Source organism: Andrographis paniculata, unplaced genomic scaffold (genome assembly GCF_009805555.1).
Source record: "Andrographis paniculata isolate CXL003 unplaced genomic scaffold, ASM980555v1 Contig79END, whole genome shotgun sequence".
Classification (NCBI taxonomy): Eukaryota; Viridiplantae; Streptophyta; class Magnoliopsida; order Lamiales; family Acanthaceae; genus Andrographis; species Andrographis paniculata.
Genome location: NW_026137616.1, coordinates 4635262 through 4656316, shown reverse-complemented (window position 1 = coordinate 4656316; position 21055 = coordinate 4635262). Strand labels below are relative to the sequence as shown.

At 35.8% G+C, this 21055-nt stretch overlaps 2 protein-coding genes and 1 long non-coding RNA gene across 3 annotated transcripts in view; 2 read left to right on the top strand and 1 right to left on the bottom strand.

Moving 5' to 3' along the window:
• The window catches only part of LOC127240602 (uncharacterized), a 67321-nt gene that overhangs the window by 30330 nt on the left and 15936 nt on the right, over nt 1–21055 (bottom strand). The gene's annotated exons all lie outside the window — the stretch shown is intronic.
• Nucleotides 9547–9933, top strand: LOC127240538 (uncharacterized). Its single transcript, XM_051259261.1, has 2 exons — nt 9547–9742; nt 9806–9933. Exons 1-2 carry the CDS (start codon nt 9547–9549, stop codon nt 9931–9933), a joined length of 324 nt encoding a protein of 107 aa, XP_051115218.1.
• On the top strand, nt 10047–10964 carry LOC127240603 (uncharacterized). The gene is made up of 2 exons (XR_007836344.1): nt 10047–10618; nt 10703–10964. It is a non-coding gene; the product is annotated as an uncharacterized LOC127240603 (long non-coding RNA).

Here is a 21055-nt window from a genome sequence, read left to right as displayed (position 1 = left end):
CACTCTAAACACTAATTAATTAGACAAAAATTAAGGATAATTAAGAATGTCGTTGACGGAGTAAAAATCGGTGAATTGATGAGACGGAAAAGTGTTAGTGTAAGAGATTGAGCTGCAAGTATTTCTAGCATTTTTTTTTTTTTATGTGTTTGAAAATATGTTTCCTTTCAAAGAGAACCGGAAAAACAACTTTTCATTTTAAAAAACCTTTTATTTAAAATTCCTATTTTCTATTTTTGTCTTTTCATCTCTATAGCTTTATTGTATACTTTTCTGCACAGAGTTTAGAGTAAACTATTTCTTGTAGGGTACATAGTACTACTTTGCAACGTTTAATTTTATGTTGATATAGGAAGGAAGGCTGTGGAAAAATATGTTATTTATATTTGACTGTGTGATTTAATCCTTGTATGGCACTATTAATGTGACTATGATAGAATTTTTTAAATTGAATTTTTTTATTTGAATTTTGATTTAAATAGTATTTGGTTTGATATTCTATGAGAGTAAACAATATGTCTTTTTATTGTTGAATAGCAAATTTTTTATTTAAAAAAAGAAGCAAAACAAAATATATTTATTATAAAAAATAAAGTAACATATAAAAATTAAATATAATTTTTTTTATATAAATACAATATACAAAATAAACTTAATAGGGTAACTAAAAAAATTCATAAAGAAATGTATTTTATAAATAAATATATAGTAAGTATATTAAATTGTAAAAGATTAACCTTTATATAAAAAAATTATAGAAAAACCTAAAATAAATTTAAAATATAAATAAATAATATTTATCTATATATATATATAAATACAACCCTGCTGGAACAATCCACTTAATAATATCAAAATGGTGAGCACAAAGGAAAAAAATGTGAGTGCGCCATACCGAAAAACTCTATTTAAAAAATTGTAGAAAAATTAAAATAATTTAAAATATAATTAAATAAGAAGATATATATATACAACCCTTCTAGAACCATCCATTAGTAGTATAAAAATCCTACATTTTCAGATTAGGGTTATTGTATACTTTCTCACTCGGCGGCTGGGCTATCGTTCTTGTTCAAATTAGGGTTTATTATGTGATAAAGACTTTTTCTAAGGTTCAGATTCGAATGCATTTAAATATTGTGTTGATTTTGAGTTTCCTCATTTTTAGTTGATTTGCTTGTTTGTTTTAGTTGGACTATGGATGCAATGGTGGCGAAATAGGTGTTTATTTGTTTGATTGTTTGTTTTGGCTTTTTCAGTCTCAGCGATGAGAAGATAAGGAAGCGTCATGAGATCAGGATATTGAGAGGATTCGGGCTATCAAATTTCTTCATTCATCTGAGTGGAAAGACAAATCGATGTTGGTTTTTGGGAACAAACATCTTTCTTGTTCGGACTTGTGTTGTTTGTCCCATAGAAGCATACAAATTAGATCAAAGTAAAATTTAATTGGTTGATGGTGACTGATTTATGGGTCCACTCATCCGATTAAGAAAAAAAAAAAAAGCATAACATGCCAGGAGAGACGGGTGGACTTTTGCAAGTGTTTTTGTATGGATATGTATATGAAGAAAGGTTTTGGTTAAATGCCTTATGTATGTTTTGGTGTGTGGTTTGATCTGCCAATACTATTCAATCCTATGATTCTTATAAATTATTGACCCTCTTTAGAGCAGCAATAGAGTGTTCCTGTCTTTAAAATGGATACCTTAGATTTCTTAAATCGTAATATATGTTGAGTGGATGTGTGTACATTATAATTAGCTGTTTGAATTTGGATAACAAATTCTTTTTCCAGAACTTCATTATGCATACGATTCCATTATAAATGATTGGCTACATTATATAGATTAGATAGTTTCCTCATTTTGTCGTCTCATGCTCTTAATTAAATTCTTTTCCCCTCGTGGGGATTAATATTGTTGATTATTTCCTTCAATGGCGTGCATTGAATGACGCATGTTGTCGTCATTCAATACCATGCTCTAGCTGACATCAACATTGAGTAGTTGTTTACATATATTATCTCTAGGATGTTGGTGAGTTAAACTACAGTTTAACTTAGTAATTGATAAATGCAAATCAACAGATATAGCAATAGTTCAACAGTCGGAAAGAAGCATTTCACTTAGATATGATGAAAAAAACATATCCAGAAAATTGTACTGCTTTCATACAAAGTAGCATGGCAACTGCAGCTAGAAATACAAGTACCCGATAAAAAATGATAGCTTCGACAGTGGTGGAAACTTCATTGGTGGTCAAAACAGCACCAAAGACAATCAACAAGGAAGGGATCTGGGAAGACGCAATATCTGGCCTCGCCCAAAATTAAATGTCTCTCTCATAGGAAGGTACATATAGTTGAGGCAACATTCCAACAATTTGGTTTTGTATTGATGGGTTGGGACTGCGGAACTTTTATTTAAACAAAATTGTTGGATATCTTTTTTTTTTTTTTTTGATTCGACAAATCAAAGGGTATATTAATACTGAAAAAATAAATAACAAATACACCAGGCATACCCGGGATGATCACAATAATGTTTTTATGAACTAACTATATCAGATCATTACTGTATAGGGTAAATGGATCTCCAACGCAAGGTGAAATTTCTTTTTTATTTCTTGGAACAGCAAAGTTCAGCACATACTTAGCCTCTGCTTCATATAATGGGAAACAAGGTAAATAAATTGTTCATAAGATTCTCTAATACTCTTAACTTGTTCTCTGGAGTAACCAAAATGTTCTGTTTCTTCAGTGGTGTGGAATCTGAAGAAACAAAAACCAGAGCAGTGAATCATTCCTCCGTCTTCGGTCGCCGCATCCAGTTCCGCCTTCCCCACAACGCGACGAGGGCTGCTTCCTGTCCTTTCCTTCGCGTGCCTTGGTGAAGCTAGTTGTTTCTCTTTCGCTTTTTATTCTCGGCCATCTGCTCTGCTCCGCGTATCCGGCATCAGCCTCTTAAGGATTCAACTGCATGATTTATTTGGGGTTTTTGTTATTTATTTGTCAGATATGCTTTGATTTTAGTTTGGGGACGTCAATGTTTGTGTTATTTGTCTGGGTTTTTATTCTATGCTCGAATGGGTTTTGATTAACTCCTTTTGGAGACTTTAATTAATATACAGTATAAGACATTAGTCAATATTTTCTTTGTGAAGATGCTATTTTTTTTTTCTTATTTTGACGGATATTGACTGGCCTAACGATTTGTAAGGTTATAGTTACACACTGCTTCAGATACCAAGAGGCCATGAACGAGTAATGAAATCCATTCATGTAGCTATAGAGATAGGATATAATCCCTTCAAAGTATGACTCAACTCTCCACTTTTTTTGCCTTAGATTTTAAGCTATATATGTATATATATTTTCAGTTAGTTTTGAATATATACTCCATAAGAAAGAGGTCTTGTTTTATATGTTGTTTGTGTCAGATAAATTGTGTTGTGATGCAAGGATTCAATGATGATGAAACATGTGATTTTGTTGATCTGACTCGGGAGAAGCCAATTAATGTACGGTTTATGAGTGCATGCCATTCGATGGAAATGTCTGGAATGTGAAGAAACTCATGCCTTAATTATGCTGAAATGTTGGATATTATGGTAAGGTAGAACTCGGCAGTCCCATAGATTCATATCTTCTGTGTATCATATTAACACTTGAAAGCCTAAATATTTGGAACAGGCTAAAAACTTTACAGGACTTGAAAGAATTCAGGACCACCCTACTGAGACAGCTAAGAATTTCAGAGTAGATGGACATCAGAGTACTGTTTCATTCATCACAGCAATGACTAAGAATTTTTGCGCTGGCTATAATAGACTAGGCTTCTGGCTGATGGAAACTTTAAAGTTTGTCTCTTTGGCCCCTTCGAGGAGAAGCTTCTAATTCTTTTTTTTTTTTTTTTTTATTTCTTGATCTATATTTTCCAATTTTTTGTGGGATGAACTCTTAATGTATAGATAGATAGACATTATGAAACTATATGACACCTTTTCAGGTTGTGCGATCCTCTGCATAATGGTGTTGATGATAATAAACTCAAGGAGATCATTCAAGCCGCTGTATGTGTACACTGAAATAGAAGCCTGAGTGCTTGAAAATCATAGTTGATATTTTGTTGATAATCATCTGTTGCAACGTCAGGTCAAAAGGAAGAAAGAAGCTCATGCTGGGATGTTTGACATGGCAAAGACGCCAAACTGGCCGATGATTCTGTTGGCGGCTAGCAAGAGACCAGGTCCCATCACTCATTGTATATCAATATACTGCAGGTCCTTTGAGATTCCACCCCTACTACATTTTCACCATATCGATTTGGTATTGATTTGAGTGTGATGTCCTAATATCTCAATTATCTAATTCATTTATGTTCACGCCTGTCAATTTTTTGCGCCGTTGCCGGAGACTGGTTTGATCATTGTTACTTTTGTTGATCTATTTAATATTTTATTATTATCCTAGTCTCTTTATATTTTATTCTGCTTTATGCCTCGATCTTCTCGTACATGAAATTTGATATACGATTCAAAGATCGAAAATTTAGAAAGGAAGTTAAGGAAAGAAGCTAAAAAGAAACTAGAATCCAACAGGAGCTCCAACGCACAGTCAAGTAGTTTCTACTCTTCTGAGGAGGACAACGATACTATCATGGCTAGAGAAGAACTTCGGACACTCAGGGAGTGGCAGCTCCGAATTTCATTTGACAACCTCTCTGCATTACCTTTCGTGCCATTGATGATACTATTATATTTGAACTAAAATCTGGATTGATTCACTTACCGCCGTCTTTTCATGGTCTTGCACTTGAGGAGCCTCATAAGCATCTACGTGAATTTGATGTTTCTGCTCGAGTATGAAACCAGCAGGAGTCACTGAGGAACAAATCAAGTTGAGAGTGTTCTTTTTTTTTTCCTTAAAGATGCAGCGCAAGACTGGTTGTACTATCTCTCTCCAGGAAGCATAACTTTGTGGGCTAACATGCAAAGAAATTTTTTGGAGAAGTACTTCCTGGCGTCTCGAGCTGCAACATTCAAGAAGGAAATCTGTGGGATTAAGCAACAACCAGGCGAGACATTACATGAGTACTGGAGCGATTCAACCGCCTGTGCGCAAGGTGTCCTCAACATCAGATAAAAGAGCAACTTTTTATCCAATACTTCTACAAAGGCCTTAATTGGACGGATCGAAGCAACATTGATGCTGCGAGTCAAGGTGGATTAGCTGAAAAAACTCCTAGGGATGCTTGGGATCTGATCTTTCGAATGGCAACAAATACACAACAGTTTGGTACTCGAGATAGTGGAGTAGCTGATAGCTCTACCTCCGATCCTGTTCGACAATAGTTGTCTGAGCTAAGTACGATTGACACACAACAGTTTGGTACTCGAGATAGTGGAGTAGCTGATAGCTCTACCTCTGATCCTGTTCGACAGCAGTTTTCTGAGCTAAGTACGTTTGTGCACCATTTGGTGGTTGGTCAGACTCAGCAAGTAAGAGCATGTGGCATCTGCACGAGTATAGAAGACCCGACTGATTCCTGCCCTAAGCTTCAAGAAGGCAGCCCTGCAAAACTGAATGTAGCCGCCTTTGCGCAAGCGCCCTACAGGCAGTACAACCCGTTATTCCATACATATAGTCCTGGGTGGAAAGATCATCCCAATTTGCGGTATGAGAATCAGCTGGAAGGATTCCAAGCACATGCGCTAGTGCAACAGATATATCGCCCACCACCCCACGACACCAACCTGCTGCATCATCAGGTATATCTTTAGAGGATATGGTTAAGGCCATGGTTGCTAACACTTTGCAATTTCAACAGGATATGAAGGCTAACATACAAAATCTGGATGCGAAAGTGGAGCAACTAGCCACTGAGGTACGTCAGTTGAATGAGCGAGTACAAGGAAAATGGCCATCCCAAGTTGAAAAGAATCCAAAGAATGTGAGCGCGATGACTCTTCAAACTGGTATGGTAGTGGAGAGTCCACAACGAGTGGTTCCAAAGGACAAAGATGAAGAAACCATTGAGAAGGAGATTGAACAAGAAGACATAAAAGCTAACGAGGTACATTCTGAACCCTTTTTTAATACAAAGTCTAACGAAGCACTTTTTCCTTCCAGGTTGGTGAAACCAAAGAAACCAAGTAAGGATAAAGAATTTTTGGAGGTTTTCAGAAAGGTGGAGCTTAGCATACCATTGTTAGATGCAGTTCGCCAAATCCCAAAATATGCAAATTTTTTGAAGGATTTGTGCACTAACAAGAGAAGGATGAAGGGAGACGAGTGTATTATCACCAATGAAAACATTTTTGCGGTCTTACAAAGAAAACTTCTGCTGAAGTGTGATGATCGTGGTATTCTTTCAATTTCTTGCAAGATAGGAAATTTAGAAAGAAGAAGAGCTATGCAAGATTTAAGGGCTGCGATAAATGTGATGCCTAAATCACTCTATAACTCCTTGAACCTAGCACCTCTAAAGAAAATAGGAATTGTGATTCAGTTGGCTAGTAGGACTAATACATACCCTGAAGGACTTATAGAAGATGTTCTAGTTCAAGTCAATGAATTAATTTTCCTGTCGACTTCTATGTGTTGGATATGAAAGATGAGAATTCACCTAATCCTTCACCCATCCTCTTAGGAAGACTTTTTATGTGTACAACTAATGTTAAAATTAATGTGAAGCAAAGAACTTTCACGATGGAGTTTGATGGAGAAACTATTAAATTTAACATTTTTTATGCCATGAAATATCCTACAGAGACTCACTCGTTGTTTTCTATAGATATTATTAAGACTAACGTACAAGATAGTCTTGAGATGAGAGCCTCCGATGCGTTGGAAGTGGTGATAGTGAATCATGTAGGTTTTCATGAGGCTTCTGACCTCATGATAGATGCTAAATTGCAGAGGATGATGCATGCTTTAGGAGCCGTTCTCCTGACTCCACAAAGGTATGAGCTCACTCCATTATTTTTACCTAAAATTGATCAGTGTTTGTTACTATCTATTGTGCAGGCACCAAAGTTGAAATTGTAATAATTTCCGGATCACTTGAAGTATGCCTACTTGGGAGAGAAAGAGACTTTTCCGGTGATCATATCATCAAATCTTACATCCGACCAAGAGCTCAGCTTGATCCATGTTCTGAAGAATCACAAGGAGGCTTTTAGGGTGGATGATTGCAGACATCAAAGGTATAAGTTCATTGTTTTGTACTCACAAGATTACTCTTGATGAAGGAGCAATACTAGTCCGACAAGCACAAAGGAAGCTCAATCCAATAATGACTGAAGTGGTTAAGAAGAAAGTCATAAAGCTTTGGGACTGGCATAATCTATCCAATTTCTGATAGCCAGTGGGGAGTCCTATCCAAGTGGTACCGAAGAAGGCAGGGATAACCATGAAGGAAAATCAAGATGGTGAGATGGTTCCAGTTTGCAACCAAATAAGATGGCGGCAATGTGTTGATTATCATAGGCTTAATGTTGTAGCCAAAAAAGATTATTTTTCTCTTCCTTTTATTGACCAGATGACCGAAAGGTTAGCTGGCCGTGCTTACTATTATTTTTTAGATGGATTTTAAGGATACTTCCAAATAGCAGTAGCACCAGAGGATCAAGAGAAAACGACATTCACATGCCCCTTTGGTATTTTTGCATATAAGAGAATGTCGTTCGGATTATACAATGCCCTTACAAATTTCCAGAGATGTGTGTTGAGTATTTTCTTTGAGTATATTGAGAAAATCATTGAGTTATTTATGGATGACTTTAGTGTTTATGGTGATAGTTTTGAAAATTGTCTTGATAACCTGGCTTTGATCTTAAAAAGATGTTGTGAGGTTAATTTGGTGTTAAACTTGGAGAAGTGTCAAATTATGGTTAATCAAGGTGTGGTTTTAGGTCCCGTTGTTTCTTCTAGGAGCATAGGCGTAAATAAAGCAAAGGTTGATCTTATTTCTACTCTTCATTACCCCACTTTTGTTCGAGAAGTGCGCTCATTTTTGGGTCATGCAGGTTTTTACAGGAGGTTCATAAAGGATTTCTCAAAGATTGCATCACCATTGTTCAAGTTGCTTCAGGAAAGAGTTTTATTTGAATTCAGTGAGTCTTGTAAGAAAGCCTTTGATCAGTTGAAAAGGTGTTTGATCACCCCGCCAGTCGTGCAACCTCCAAATTGGAATTTCCTGTTTGAAGTGATGTGCGACGCAAGCGATATGGCAGTGGGAGCTATTTTGGGTCAACGATTTGGAAAGACACCTTATGTTGTTTACTATGCATCAAAGGCTTTGAATTGAGCTCAGTTGAATTATACTATGATTAAGAAAGAATTTCTTGCTGTAGTATTTGCTTTAAAAAAGTTTTGGTCTTATCTCTTAGGTTCTAAAGTTATTGTCTTTTCTGATCATGCAACATTACGGTACTTGATGACCAAGAAGGAAGCTAAATCGAGATTGATACGATGGCTTCTACTCATTCAGGAGTTCGATCTGGAAATCCGAGACAAAAAAGAATATGAGAACTTGGTAGCAGACCACTTAAGTTGACTCCCAATCACCGTGGAAAACGACTTGCCATTGAAGGAGATCTCTCCTAATGAATTACTTTCTTTAAGTGTTTCTATTCCTTGGTATGCTGATTTAGTGAACTATCTTTTTACTAATCGATTCCCTGTAGGCTGACCTAAAGCGAATAAGGACAAGTTGAAGAGTGATGCAAAATACTACATGCGTGATGATCTCTATCTTTGGATACGATGTGCATATCAAGTCATAAGACGATGTGTTAAGGAAGGTGAGTTCCACTCGATCTTTACATTCTACCTTACACTCGCATGTGGAGGATGTTTTGGAGCTCAAAAGAACTGCAAGAAAGGTGTTGGATGGTAGATTCTACTGGCCTACGTTGTTTAAAGAAGTCCATTCATTTTGTAAGTCATGTGATAAATGCCAGCATGTGGGTAATGTATCGTCTCAAGCAGAAATGCCCCAGGTACCGATTATTTTTGTCGAGATATTTGATGTGTGGGCTATTGATTTTATAGGTCCCTTTTCATTTTTTCATGAATTTTTATATATTATACTTGTTGTTGTTATGTCTCGAAGTGGGTGGAAGCAAAAGCCGCCCGGACTAATAACTCAAAAATGGTTGCAGATTTCATGAAGAGTAACATTTTTGCTCGTTTTGGAATGCCGAGAGCCACTGTGAGTGACAGAGGCACCCAGTTTTGCAATAAGATGATAGCGGAATTGTTTAAGAAGTATGGGTATTACACAAAGTGCCTACATTCTACCATCCATAAACGAAATGTCAAGCTGAGGCGTTCAATAGGGAGATCAAATCAATTTTGGAAAAGACTATTCGACCTGATAGGAAGGATTGAAGTCTAAGACTACCAGATGCATTATGGGCCTACTGTACTGCCTACAAGACACTCATTGGTATGTCTCCATACAGGTTAGTTTTTAGTAAGACCTGTCATTTACCTGTTGCATTCGAGCATCGAGCATTTTGGGTTGTCAAGCATGCAATATGAATTTTGATGAGGCCGGAGTCCATAGAAAGCTGCAGTTGCAAGAATTTGAAGAAATTCGGAATGAAGAATATGAAAGCTCGATGATATACAAGAAAAAGACAAAGGCTTTTCATGATCGTCATATCTCCAGGAAAAGTTTTGAAGTTGGTCAGAAAGTTCTTGTCTTTCATTCGAAGCTTAAACTCTTTCTAGGTAATTTGTGTTTTCGTTGTATTGGTCTATTCGTTGTTTTTAATGTTTTTCCCTTTGGTGCAGTGGAAATCCAAAATTTGAAATTAGATAAAAAATTCACGGTCAATGACCATCGCTTGAAGCTGTATTGGGATGGATTTCAACCCGAGGTGGTTGCGTGGATTGTCCTTAACAATCAATGTGCCAATTGAAAGTTTCATGCAAATAATGTATAGCCAAAGATGTTAAAAGAAAGATTTTTTTTTTTTTTTTTTTTTTTTTTGGAGGAACCCAAATTTCCTGCTTTGTTATTATTATTATTATTTTAGTATTAGTTATTTATTTTTATTATTTTTATTTTATTTCGCTTGTTTTTGGTGTCCAATAATTTTATTTTTCTTGATTTAAGAAGATATTGATTTGAGCATGTCCGGAGTAATTTTGGATGTAATTAATAAAAAAATTCCATAAATTAGCCTTAACTTAAGCATGGGCATGCTAAATTTCAGAAATTACCATTAAATTAGGCATGCCCATGCTTGTTTTTAGGCCTAGAAGGGTCAGTTTGAATTTTCAATGACTTTTGAGGTGAAAAGCAATTTATTTGTTTTAAACCCTAATAAATTTAAATAATTTCTTGTCCACTTTTCTTACCCCGTGCAGCCTTCCACCCCTCTCACTCTGGATTCATCTCAACCGGATTGCGCTGTTCGGCTTCGGGCTGAGGCAGGCAATTCGCAGGCAGCGCAGCCGGCGGTTCGATCTGGCGGACAGCGGCACAGAGGAGGACGGGGCGGCGGCTGTGCAGGCGGCGACCAGTCAGTCAGATCAGGGCGGCGGCCGGTCAGTCGGATCAGGGCGGCCACGGCTGGTGGCTGTGCAGAGAATTGCGGCGCGGTTCGGATCGAATTTCTGTTCTCTCCATTCTTGATAGGTTATATTCTTGATTAAGAACTAATTTCTTGAATTTTCTTTCTTCAGGATGACTAAGAACAAGGGGAAATCTCTGGCTCCGACTTCGAAGAAACCTTCACACACTCCCACTCATCGAATTCCGGTAGCGAGTGCACCAGCAAAAGGTGATATTTCATCTCGTACTGGAAAAGGTAAAATTGGTGTCTTGGTGCCGGATAATCATTGCGGAGGTAATCTTAGCTTTACTAATTCTTGTGATAAGGATCGATACTCCCGTGCTTCCAGTTGTCTAACCTCCGGAAAAGAACTATTCAACCCGGTTGTCATCTATTCAAGTGCAAATACAATTACGGATATCCTACTTGAATTGACTTTACATTATCAGACCAATTTAAATATTGGTACCAAAATATCCAATCAATCTAACAATCACAAACATTATTTGCAGAATTAGACAAATATTGATAATTTAAAAGAACTTATAAAGAAAGTCAATGAATCTCAAAAACATAAGAACCAACACATTATCATCCCCAAATCAGAAAAGTATCTACTCCATAATCAAATAACAAAGAACAATATAGAAATATAAAGTCATAGTGAGAGAGGAAATCTTCTCTGTCGATTTGCTCCTGCGCGATCTATGATTTTGTCAGTCTCCTGCTCTTTTCCATATCTGCTCTGGCCGTTCTCCTCTTGAGTCTACGTGTGATCCTCCATTTCTATTTGATTTTTGCCCTAATTATTTTGTAGTTGGCTTTTGGGCTTTTAAATAAATTTCTCATTTCATGAGGGTATAGTTAGTCATGACTAACTAGGTGTTGCAAATCTGAATTTTTCTTTACTTTTTTTTGCCAATTACGCCAAATTTGATATTTTCCTCTGCACACAACAAATAAACAATACACATATAAATTAGGTAGAATTCAATCAAAATCAATCAAATATCGCATATCATATGAATATAAGATGCATGCGATTTCTAACTATCAGCTCCCGTGGGGTCACTCATGGGATGTCCAAACTTAATTTGATTCCCCCTTATTTAAATCAATCAAATCCAATCTCTCTATGCCCTGCTTCAGTTCAGATTCATCATCACTCGAATTTTGACTTCTTACCTCAGACAATTCATTGCGGAAGTTCACATTAACGGACTCCATTCCAATGTTCTGCATGGAGAGAGCAACTAGACATGCTTCTTGATTCACCTTAGGTCTCCACACTAGTCTCACCACAATTATGTTGTTAAGTTGTTTTGATGGCCAAAATACTTTTCTGCCCAGCCATAAATCGTGTCTGATTCAATCATAGACCAACTCTTGGTGTCCAGATTATTTGCAATACCTGCAGTTTGATAGTTGTTTGCCCGACCACTGGATTTCCAGAGAGTTCCGAAATAGTAGTCAGTTTGCCATCTTCCTTTCTACCAGCTGATTCAGAGAGCAATCCACTATTGACAAATGCTGTTTGAGAAGTTCCAGCCCCATGCGTGTAACCAATGCCATTATGATCACCATATGGCTTCCCACTATTCAATACTTCATCAAGTTTTTGTTTTCCTTTCATCAATCGTCTATTCTCACTCAAAAGCTTCTTGTTCTCCATCTCCAACCTTTTGATTTTCTTTAGCTGTTCACTTGAGATTTGAGACAACTTTTCATGTCCCGCTGTAAATTTATCATTCATTGTGGTAAGCTTTTCGTTGACTTCAGTAGTATTTTGTTCTTTTTTTCCAAAAGACCAATGCATGCTCTAAGTTTCTCATTTTAACTAGCATTTCAGCGACTGAGGAAAATCCCCTAGCTTTTGCTTTCTTTGCGGAAACACCAGTGGGATTATCATTTCTTTTTCTCCTATGAATGCATAATTACGCCATCAGAAAAATGCTGCAAATTAGTCATTTGAAAATAATTCAGAAGACTCACATGCAAAAGCTGCAGTTGCAAATGCCCCTGCATTTGGGGCAAGTCCACTACTCCAAACTCGCTACTTCTTTAGCCCTCTCGCCGTATCTAACTTGGAAAAAATAATGAAAATAACTTTAGATTATACAAATATACAATAAAGTGTTGAATTTAAAATTATCATAATGAAAAGATGATCCAAATAACCTGTTCCAGTGACACTTGTGACAATACATAATCAAGCATCGTTTGGTAATCCTCTGAAACTTGCATGCTACCACAAGATCTAGGGTCTTTTGCCAACACTTCCAAACGTCAAGCATAAAAATTCGAGAAAATGAAAACAATTTAGAGAACTTATTTCATAGAAGATAAGTCATAAAAGCTTCACCAAGCATATTAAAGCCACATGAAAAGAAGCAAAAAATTAATAACCGACTAAATGCCATGAGTTGCCACACTAGATAATTTATTTTTCCACACTAGTTGTCTCAATCTATAAATGATCTGCGCATAATCTTCTCCACTCACAATATGCTTTCTTGTATGCAAGGATTTAAAGCTATCACAACAGGTAAACTATTCAATATTCAGTAAATGTACTCCTACATTCAGTAAACTACTCAACTTTTAATTTAATGCATAACGACAAATAAGAGCCCAACCGATAACCTCCATGTTCGCTATTTGCCTGAATCTTTCAAGTCAGGCTTACAACATGCTTCAAGATCAACAAAAGGTAATGTAAATCTTTAAACTGTCCAAACCAAGAAAATCAGGTTACTTCACCATTTGATCTCTATATTTAATTTCACATTAATTGCATTACGATCCAAATTAACAAATAGAAAATGTTATTTACCTCCAAGCTCCCTGCAACACATAAATATCACAATCAATCAAGCTTACTTGCATCAGTGCATGCACCACAATTACCACACAAATTAGAACACATCAAAAGTCCACAAATCAAACAAACAAATTCAGCCCCAATTTTACCCTAAACCCTCACTCTAACTAAACAACAACTGAATGCAAATGAATGAATAATACCTGATGGCAAGTCTTCCCATTGACGGGATCATAAATCCAACTCCCCACCTTCCTAATCCCGGGTGCAGTGTTGCCCTTCCTAGGTGGTGGAACAACATTGCCCTGTCCGCCGTCATTGAGGTCGCCATTTTTTCCGACTGAGAGACACTTGGAGGAGTTTGATATGAGAGGATGATGGTCGATCCAAACATCATGTTGTTGGTCTGTATATGTTCTCTCTATATATATAAGAAAATAAAAAATAATGTTGTTACATGTATAAATTTAACGTAATACAAACATATATAATTCGTGTTGTTGGGATTCTCGATCTTCCTGAACGTTGGGTGATCTGCACAGATTCTCAACCAAAATAATTAGTGCGGATAAAACTTGATGATTAAGAATGTAAAACAGAAATATGTATTAAGAATTGAAAAGAAAATAGATCAATCGGTAAAGTAGGCTCAGATCGCAGCCACTCCTTCACCAACTCCAAGTCGTCCTACGAGGTAACCCACAAAGGTATCGATTGCGGTGGTTCCTAACACGAAGTAACTCAATTCTATAGGGCATATATTAATCACATAGAAATAATACATGCTATCAATGAAGAGCACACACGGTTCTAATCCAATGTATCAAAATTTAACATATTTAAACATGATTGAAGCTTGGAAACAGGCAGACATTTGGTTGCCATATCAGCAGGGTTAAATTGAGAAGGTATTTTTTCTAGCTTAACTGACCTTTTTGCAACTATGTCCCTTATAGAATGAAACCTAACATCTATGTGTTTGGTTCTATCATGAAAAAATAGGATTCTTGCATAATTGGATTCCAGACTGACTATCAGAATAGACTATCACATTGTCACGCAATATTTCAATTTCAGAAAGCAAACCTTTTAGCCACAGCGCTTCCTTTAGAGCATCAGTTATTGCAACATATTCTGATTCAGTAGTAGATACAACAATAATATGTTGGAGTTGTGATTTCCAACTTATGCATGAGCCACACAAAGTAAACACATAGGATGTTGTAGATTTTCTATTGTCTCTATCGTTCGTATAATTAGAGTCCACATAACCTTTCAATTTTACTCCTTCAACACATTTTCCAAATTTTAGCCCTAGGTTACTAGAACCACACAAATATCTAAATAACCACTTGACTGCATTTCAATGTTAAGTTCCAGGATTACACATGAAACGACTCAAACAACTTACAGAATATGCAATATCAGGTCTAGTGCAAATCATTAAGTACATCACAGAGCCTATAGCATTCGAATATGGCACATCTTTCATGTAATTCATATCAGATTCAGACTTAGGACATTGATTTTTACTTAGCACAAAGTGAGAAGCTAGAGGCACATTAGTTGACTTTGCATTAGACATACAGAATCGTTTCAGGACTTTCTCAGTATACGCAGATTGATTTAACATAAGTGTAAAAGCAGCCCTGTCTCTAATAATGTTCATACCAGGAATATTCTTTGCATCACCCAGATATTTCATGTCAAACTTATTGCTCAAACAATCATTAACATGCTTGATAGTATTCACACAAGGACTAATCAATAACATGTTATCTACATAAATAAGTAAGAAAACAGGAACATTATTTGATCTCATAAAATACAAGCAATGGTCAAAATTACTTCTTGTGAATTTTAAAGATCTCATGCACTCATCGAATTTAATGTTCCACTGTCTAGGTGATTGTTTCAAACCATACAAAGATTTCTTCAGTAGACACACATGATCAAGCTTAGTTTCATCTACAAAACCATCGGGTTGTTTCATGTAAATTTTCTCACTTAGATCACCATGTAAGAAAGCAGTTTTAACATCAATTTGTTTTAGTTCCCAATTAAAGTGAGCAACTAAGGCAAGCATAATCCTAACAATAGTATATTTAACCACATGTGAGAAAATTTCAGTATAATCATTCCCTTCTTTTTGAGTGAATCCTTTTGCTACCAACCTAGCTTTAAATCTAACATTATCATTTTCATTTTTTACTTTGAAAATCCATTTGCAGTCAACAATAGAACAATTAGTTGGCCTAGGAACAAGAATCCACGTATTGTTAACATGCAAGGAATTCATTTCATCATGCATTGCATTTAACCATTTTTCAGCATGTTTAGATTTAAAAGCTTCTTTATAGGACTTAGGTTCATTTCCATTTAATCTCTCGAACACACTAAAAGCATAAGAAGTCAAGTCGTATTCATCAAATTTAGATGGTTGCTTAGCGGTTCTCTTAGTCCTATCTCTCGTAAGTTGGTAGTTTTCTATGTTCTCATATTCTTATTCAAAATTTTCAGCATTTGGAAAGTCATTTTCAAGCAATTTATTATGAGAATCAGATTTGTCATGCAACTTTTCAGAAATTTCCAATTTATTTGACTCTACCTCATTAGAAGTCAAATCTATTTCAGTATTTGGCACATTCAGACAGGGCATCTCATTTTCATAAAAGGTGACGTCTCTACTAATTAGTACTTTGAAACCTGGTTCATCTTTTAACCATAGCCTATATCCTTTTACTCCTAAAGGATAACCTAAGAAAACGCATTTCACAGCTCTAGGTTCAAGTTTATCACCTTTATATAAAGCATATGTTGTACACCCAAATACTTTCAAATTGGAAAGATCAAGTTTCTTACCCGTCCATACAGATTCAGGACACTTACCCCTAAGTGGCACAGAGAGAGACCTATTAATCAAATATGCAGCCGTAGTAACAACTTCCCCCAAAAAACTCTTTGGAAGGCCCGAGGAGTTTAACATGCTCCTCACCCTTTCAATAAGAGTTCGATTCATTCGTTCTGCCACCCCATTTTGCTGAGGTGTATAGGGAACTGTCTTATGTCTACTTATACCTGATTTAACATATAATGAATCAAGCAACTTATTGCAAAACTCAAGACCATTATCTGTTCTCAAATATTTAATGCGCTTACTTGTTTGATTTTCTATTAACTTTTTCCATGCTTGAAAAATTTCAAAAATATCTGATTTTTGTTCTAATAGAAAAATCCAAACATTTAGTGAAAATTCATCAATTACCGACAGAAAATAACGACTCCCACCTTGAGTAGGAACAGGAGCTGGACCCCATACATCAGTATGCAAATATTCAAGTACATCGTTACATTTAGGCACTTTAGGATCATGGGACAAATCAAATTTTAGCCTATGTTGCTTACCAAAAACGCACGAGTCACAAAAAGGCACAACAATAATCTTATCATTTTCAAGAAGACCATTTTTCTTTAAGATTTCAAGACCTTTATCACTGAGATGACCTAATCGTCTATGCCACAATTCAGTTTTATCATTAACGATAGAATTCACATTTGGCATGCAATTTAGTTCAATATAAGCAATGTACAAATTGTTTTGTCTAACTGCCTTAAACGCAACAAATGAACCCTTTAACACTTTCATAACGCCATTTCCCCATTTTCCTATTAATCCACTTTCATCTAGTGCAGCACATGAAATCAAGTTATTGCACAAATCAGGAACATGCCTAACATTCCTTAAGGTTAACACATAGCCAGAGTCGAACTTTAGACAAATATCACCTATACCAACAACTTTACAAAGTTTTTCATTTGCCATTGAAACACTAGCATGCGAAATAGACCTATAGTTTGAAAACAAGTTTCTCAAAGGAGATAAGTGAAAGGTACACGCAAAATCAAGCAACCACTCGTTAGCACATATAGTATTAACAGCAACACAACTTCCTTTAACCATAAAAACATTTCCTACGTATTCATTTCCTATAGTCATATTAGCATGCTCATTTTGTTGGTTTCTAAAGTTCTTAGGATGCGGACATTGCTTAGCATAATGGTTGGGTTCCCCACAGTTGTAACACTTTCTGTTCTTAGGCCTAGACTAGACCTAGATCTCTCATTGCTCTTTCCCCTATTCTTTTGGTTTTCTATGTTTTTTCTAACTTGTGACCTACCCCTAGCAAACATCACTTCATCACTGGCATGTTTATTACTTTTATTTGCGTGCAAGTCAAGTTCTTTACTTTTTAATCAATTCATGACAGTTTCAAGATTTATACTCTCTGCCATATTTGATAGCAGACTTAACATCTGAATAAGAGTCAGGAATTGCATTCAAAAGAACAATAGGGGTATATTCATCAATATTCTTATCGTCTGTTTGTTTTATATCTTGAACTAACTTTGTAAAAACATCTAAATTTTCATCAATGTTTCGATTCAAATCAAGTTTAAAAAGGAAAAAATTTTCATGTAAAAACTGTTTGTTTGACAAAGATTTTTCCATGTAAAGCTCTTCTAATCTTTCACATAATTCTTTTGTAGAATCAAGTTTTCCTACCTTTCTAATCACAGAATCAGATAAGTTCAAGATAATAAGAGAATAAGCACATTTATCAATTTCTGTTTGCACCTAGGATTGCAAATTCAACCCGCATGCAGCTTTTAACCTCGCTCTGATACCAATGTTGGGATTCTCGATCTTCCTGAACGTTGGGTGATCTGCACAGATTCTCAACCAAAATAATTAGTGCGGATAAAACTTGATGAGTAAGAATGTAAAACATAAATATGTATTAAGAATTAAAAAGAAAATAGATCAATCGGTAAAGTAGGCTCAGATCGCAGCCACTCATTCGCCAACTCCAAGTCGTCCTACGAGGTAACCCACAAAGGTGTCGATTGCGGTGGTTCCTAACACAAAGTAACCCAAGAACCCTATAGTGATCCTCACACACGCAGTATCAGGACGGAAAAGTAATGAGAGAAGTCGATAGGCTAAGGCAGTAGGTTCGACGCTCACATAATAGAACAATGATAGCGAACTTTTCACCCCCTCTCCCAAAATCCCAAACCATGAATTGATGATGTACACATTCAATCCCTCATACAACACTCTGCTTCTCCGATCCTAGGATGACGACCCACACTCAACTATAACCTCCATATTCTTCTACTTCATAGCATCGTGAATGACGGAACCGATGAGAGAAAGATTCAAAAGATCAAAGAGAATGGGGGAGAGATCGGTTCTGATTTAGGGAGATAAAAACAAACCGGGTGGGTTCTGGTTCGGGTTGGACCGGGTCAGGTCGGATCTGGGTTTGGGTGTGGGTCGACGCTGAAACACACCAACACGTGTAATATTCTTTATGCAATTTAACATATTATTTCAAATTTTAAAATTACTATTTTGGTGTAATTGGCAAATACAATGTTTTGGTTTCTCTATATTGATTAAAAATAGAAATATATTATTTCAAACTTCAAATTATTATTTTGGTGTAAGTGGTAAGCACATCTGAATACAATTTAAATTTATTTTTTTTTTTGATGTAATTGGTAAATACAACTTGATACACATTTTACTTTTCTCTATATTGGGTAAAAATTATTATAATTACAGGATAGTAATAAAATTTATTACTATGTATAAATATTATCTGTTGGTTATTTTGTTATTATTGGATTTATTTGAAGATAAAGAATGTCGCGTGGGGTGGGCGCTCGAGAATGCCTATACGATTTTAAACAAAAAAATTAATAGAGAACACACAAGCAACCGATGTGGTTGGCAAAACGGCCGAGTTGGATCCGGGTCGGGCTCCTTGTTCCGATTCCGTTACAAGAAACACAATAGAAAGGCCAAAAAAGGAGAAGAAGAAGATGACGAGGAGTGAGGGTCCAAGAGAGGAAGGAAGAGAGGAAGATGGGGAATTGGGAATTAGGCTTAAGGTTACTGGGTTTGGGGTTAGAGTTATTGACATTTTGGCTTGAACATAAAAATGAGGTTAAATTTGGGATATTTTCTTTACCACACGGTCCACAATTGATCTATTTTATACCTCGTGTGTTTTTATATAAAATTTTATCAAATTTATAATATTTATCATTTTTTTAAAAAACAAATCAAATTAAAATTATTTATTTTTTATATTAAACATAACATCAATATTTATTTATATTATATTAGACAACTATTAAAATTTCAAACACAAATTCAAATCCTCAAACAAACACACCCTTAATATATACACTATATAATTTAAGTATAATATAAAACATAAAAACATATACTTCCTCCAACTCTAAATATCTTATTTCTTTTTAAAAACATAAGAACATTTGTAAAAAAAATAAAATTATAGAAATATAAATATATTAGTTGAATCACGGGAATATAGACACATCAAACAACAAACAAACTTGATTGAGCTCTCTCTGTTTTTGTTCAATCCCCTTTTTACCCTATTTTTGTCAAATTGTCATGCATTTTATTGCTTATTTATGCACTTTGTTCATATATATATATATATATATACTTCAAGTTTAATTTGATTAATGTGTCATTTTTTGGTCGGATTAACACGATTGAATTCATTTTTCTCATCAAAGGCGTTCAGTATGAAATATCTATCCTAAACACTTTTTAAATTACCTAAAAGTGTCTTACCCCATTCTTTTGGCCAAACCTCATCATAGGTTGTCCGAAGAGAAAATTTGAATTCGAAACTATTTCACATTCAAAATATTCAGCGACTTACTTTGATGCAGGACTTCAGAATCTCGCAAACAGTTTGATTTCCAGTACACATGGCCACCAGATCCAACCACTAATGGCTCTGTTCTTACAGCACCTGAATTCTTAGTTCTACAAAACATCATCCAAATTCCAAAACCTATTTCATATAATAAAAAGAATATAACTGATTCAATTTCTGCTACTGGGGTGCCTGGAAGGAATGCGGAGTGTTGATCTCAGAGAAGCCAAAGCCAATCAACAGAGAACACGAGGGTTGCTGACGGAAGGTCAATGAAGGATGCGCGGCGCCGCCGGATACTTCGTATGGCTAGTGTTTCAGGGTCTCCGTATGTGTGATTTATAAATGAGTTTACCTTTTTGGACATATAAATACCCTGATAATGGTGAAAAAAGCGAAAGGGGTAATCCTTATTTCAAAGTTTAAAATCGTGCTTTAAGAAGGCATGCGTTTTTGAAGGACTATGCCACGTCATTAACAAGAGAAATAACTTTTAGCGCACGTGGCAGTTCATGTGAAAAATAGGAAATCATGCATGCAATTTGAAGAAGCTACCTTTCTTTGCAGCAAATTTGGTTGCAGGGCGTCGTTCTAAGTAGCATTTCAGATACAGAGGAAAATCTTCTAGCTTTTGCTTCATTGGTGAGAATACCAGCGGGTTTGTCACCTCCTTTTTCCTATCAATGCATAATTACGCCATCAGAAAAATGCTGCAAAGTCATTCAGTAATAATTCAGAAGACTCACATGCAAAAGCTGCCCCTGCATTCGGGCCAAGTCCATTGCTCCAAACTAGCTACTTCTTCAGCCGTCTCGCAATATCTAACTTGGATGAAATCGTCACGATAAAATTAGATTGTCCAAGTATTCAATGACGTGTTGAATTCAAAATCATCATA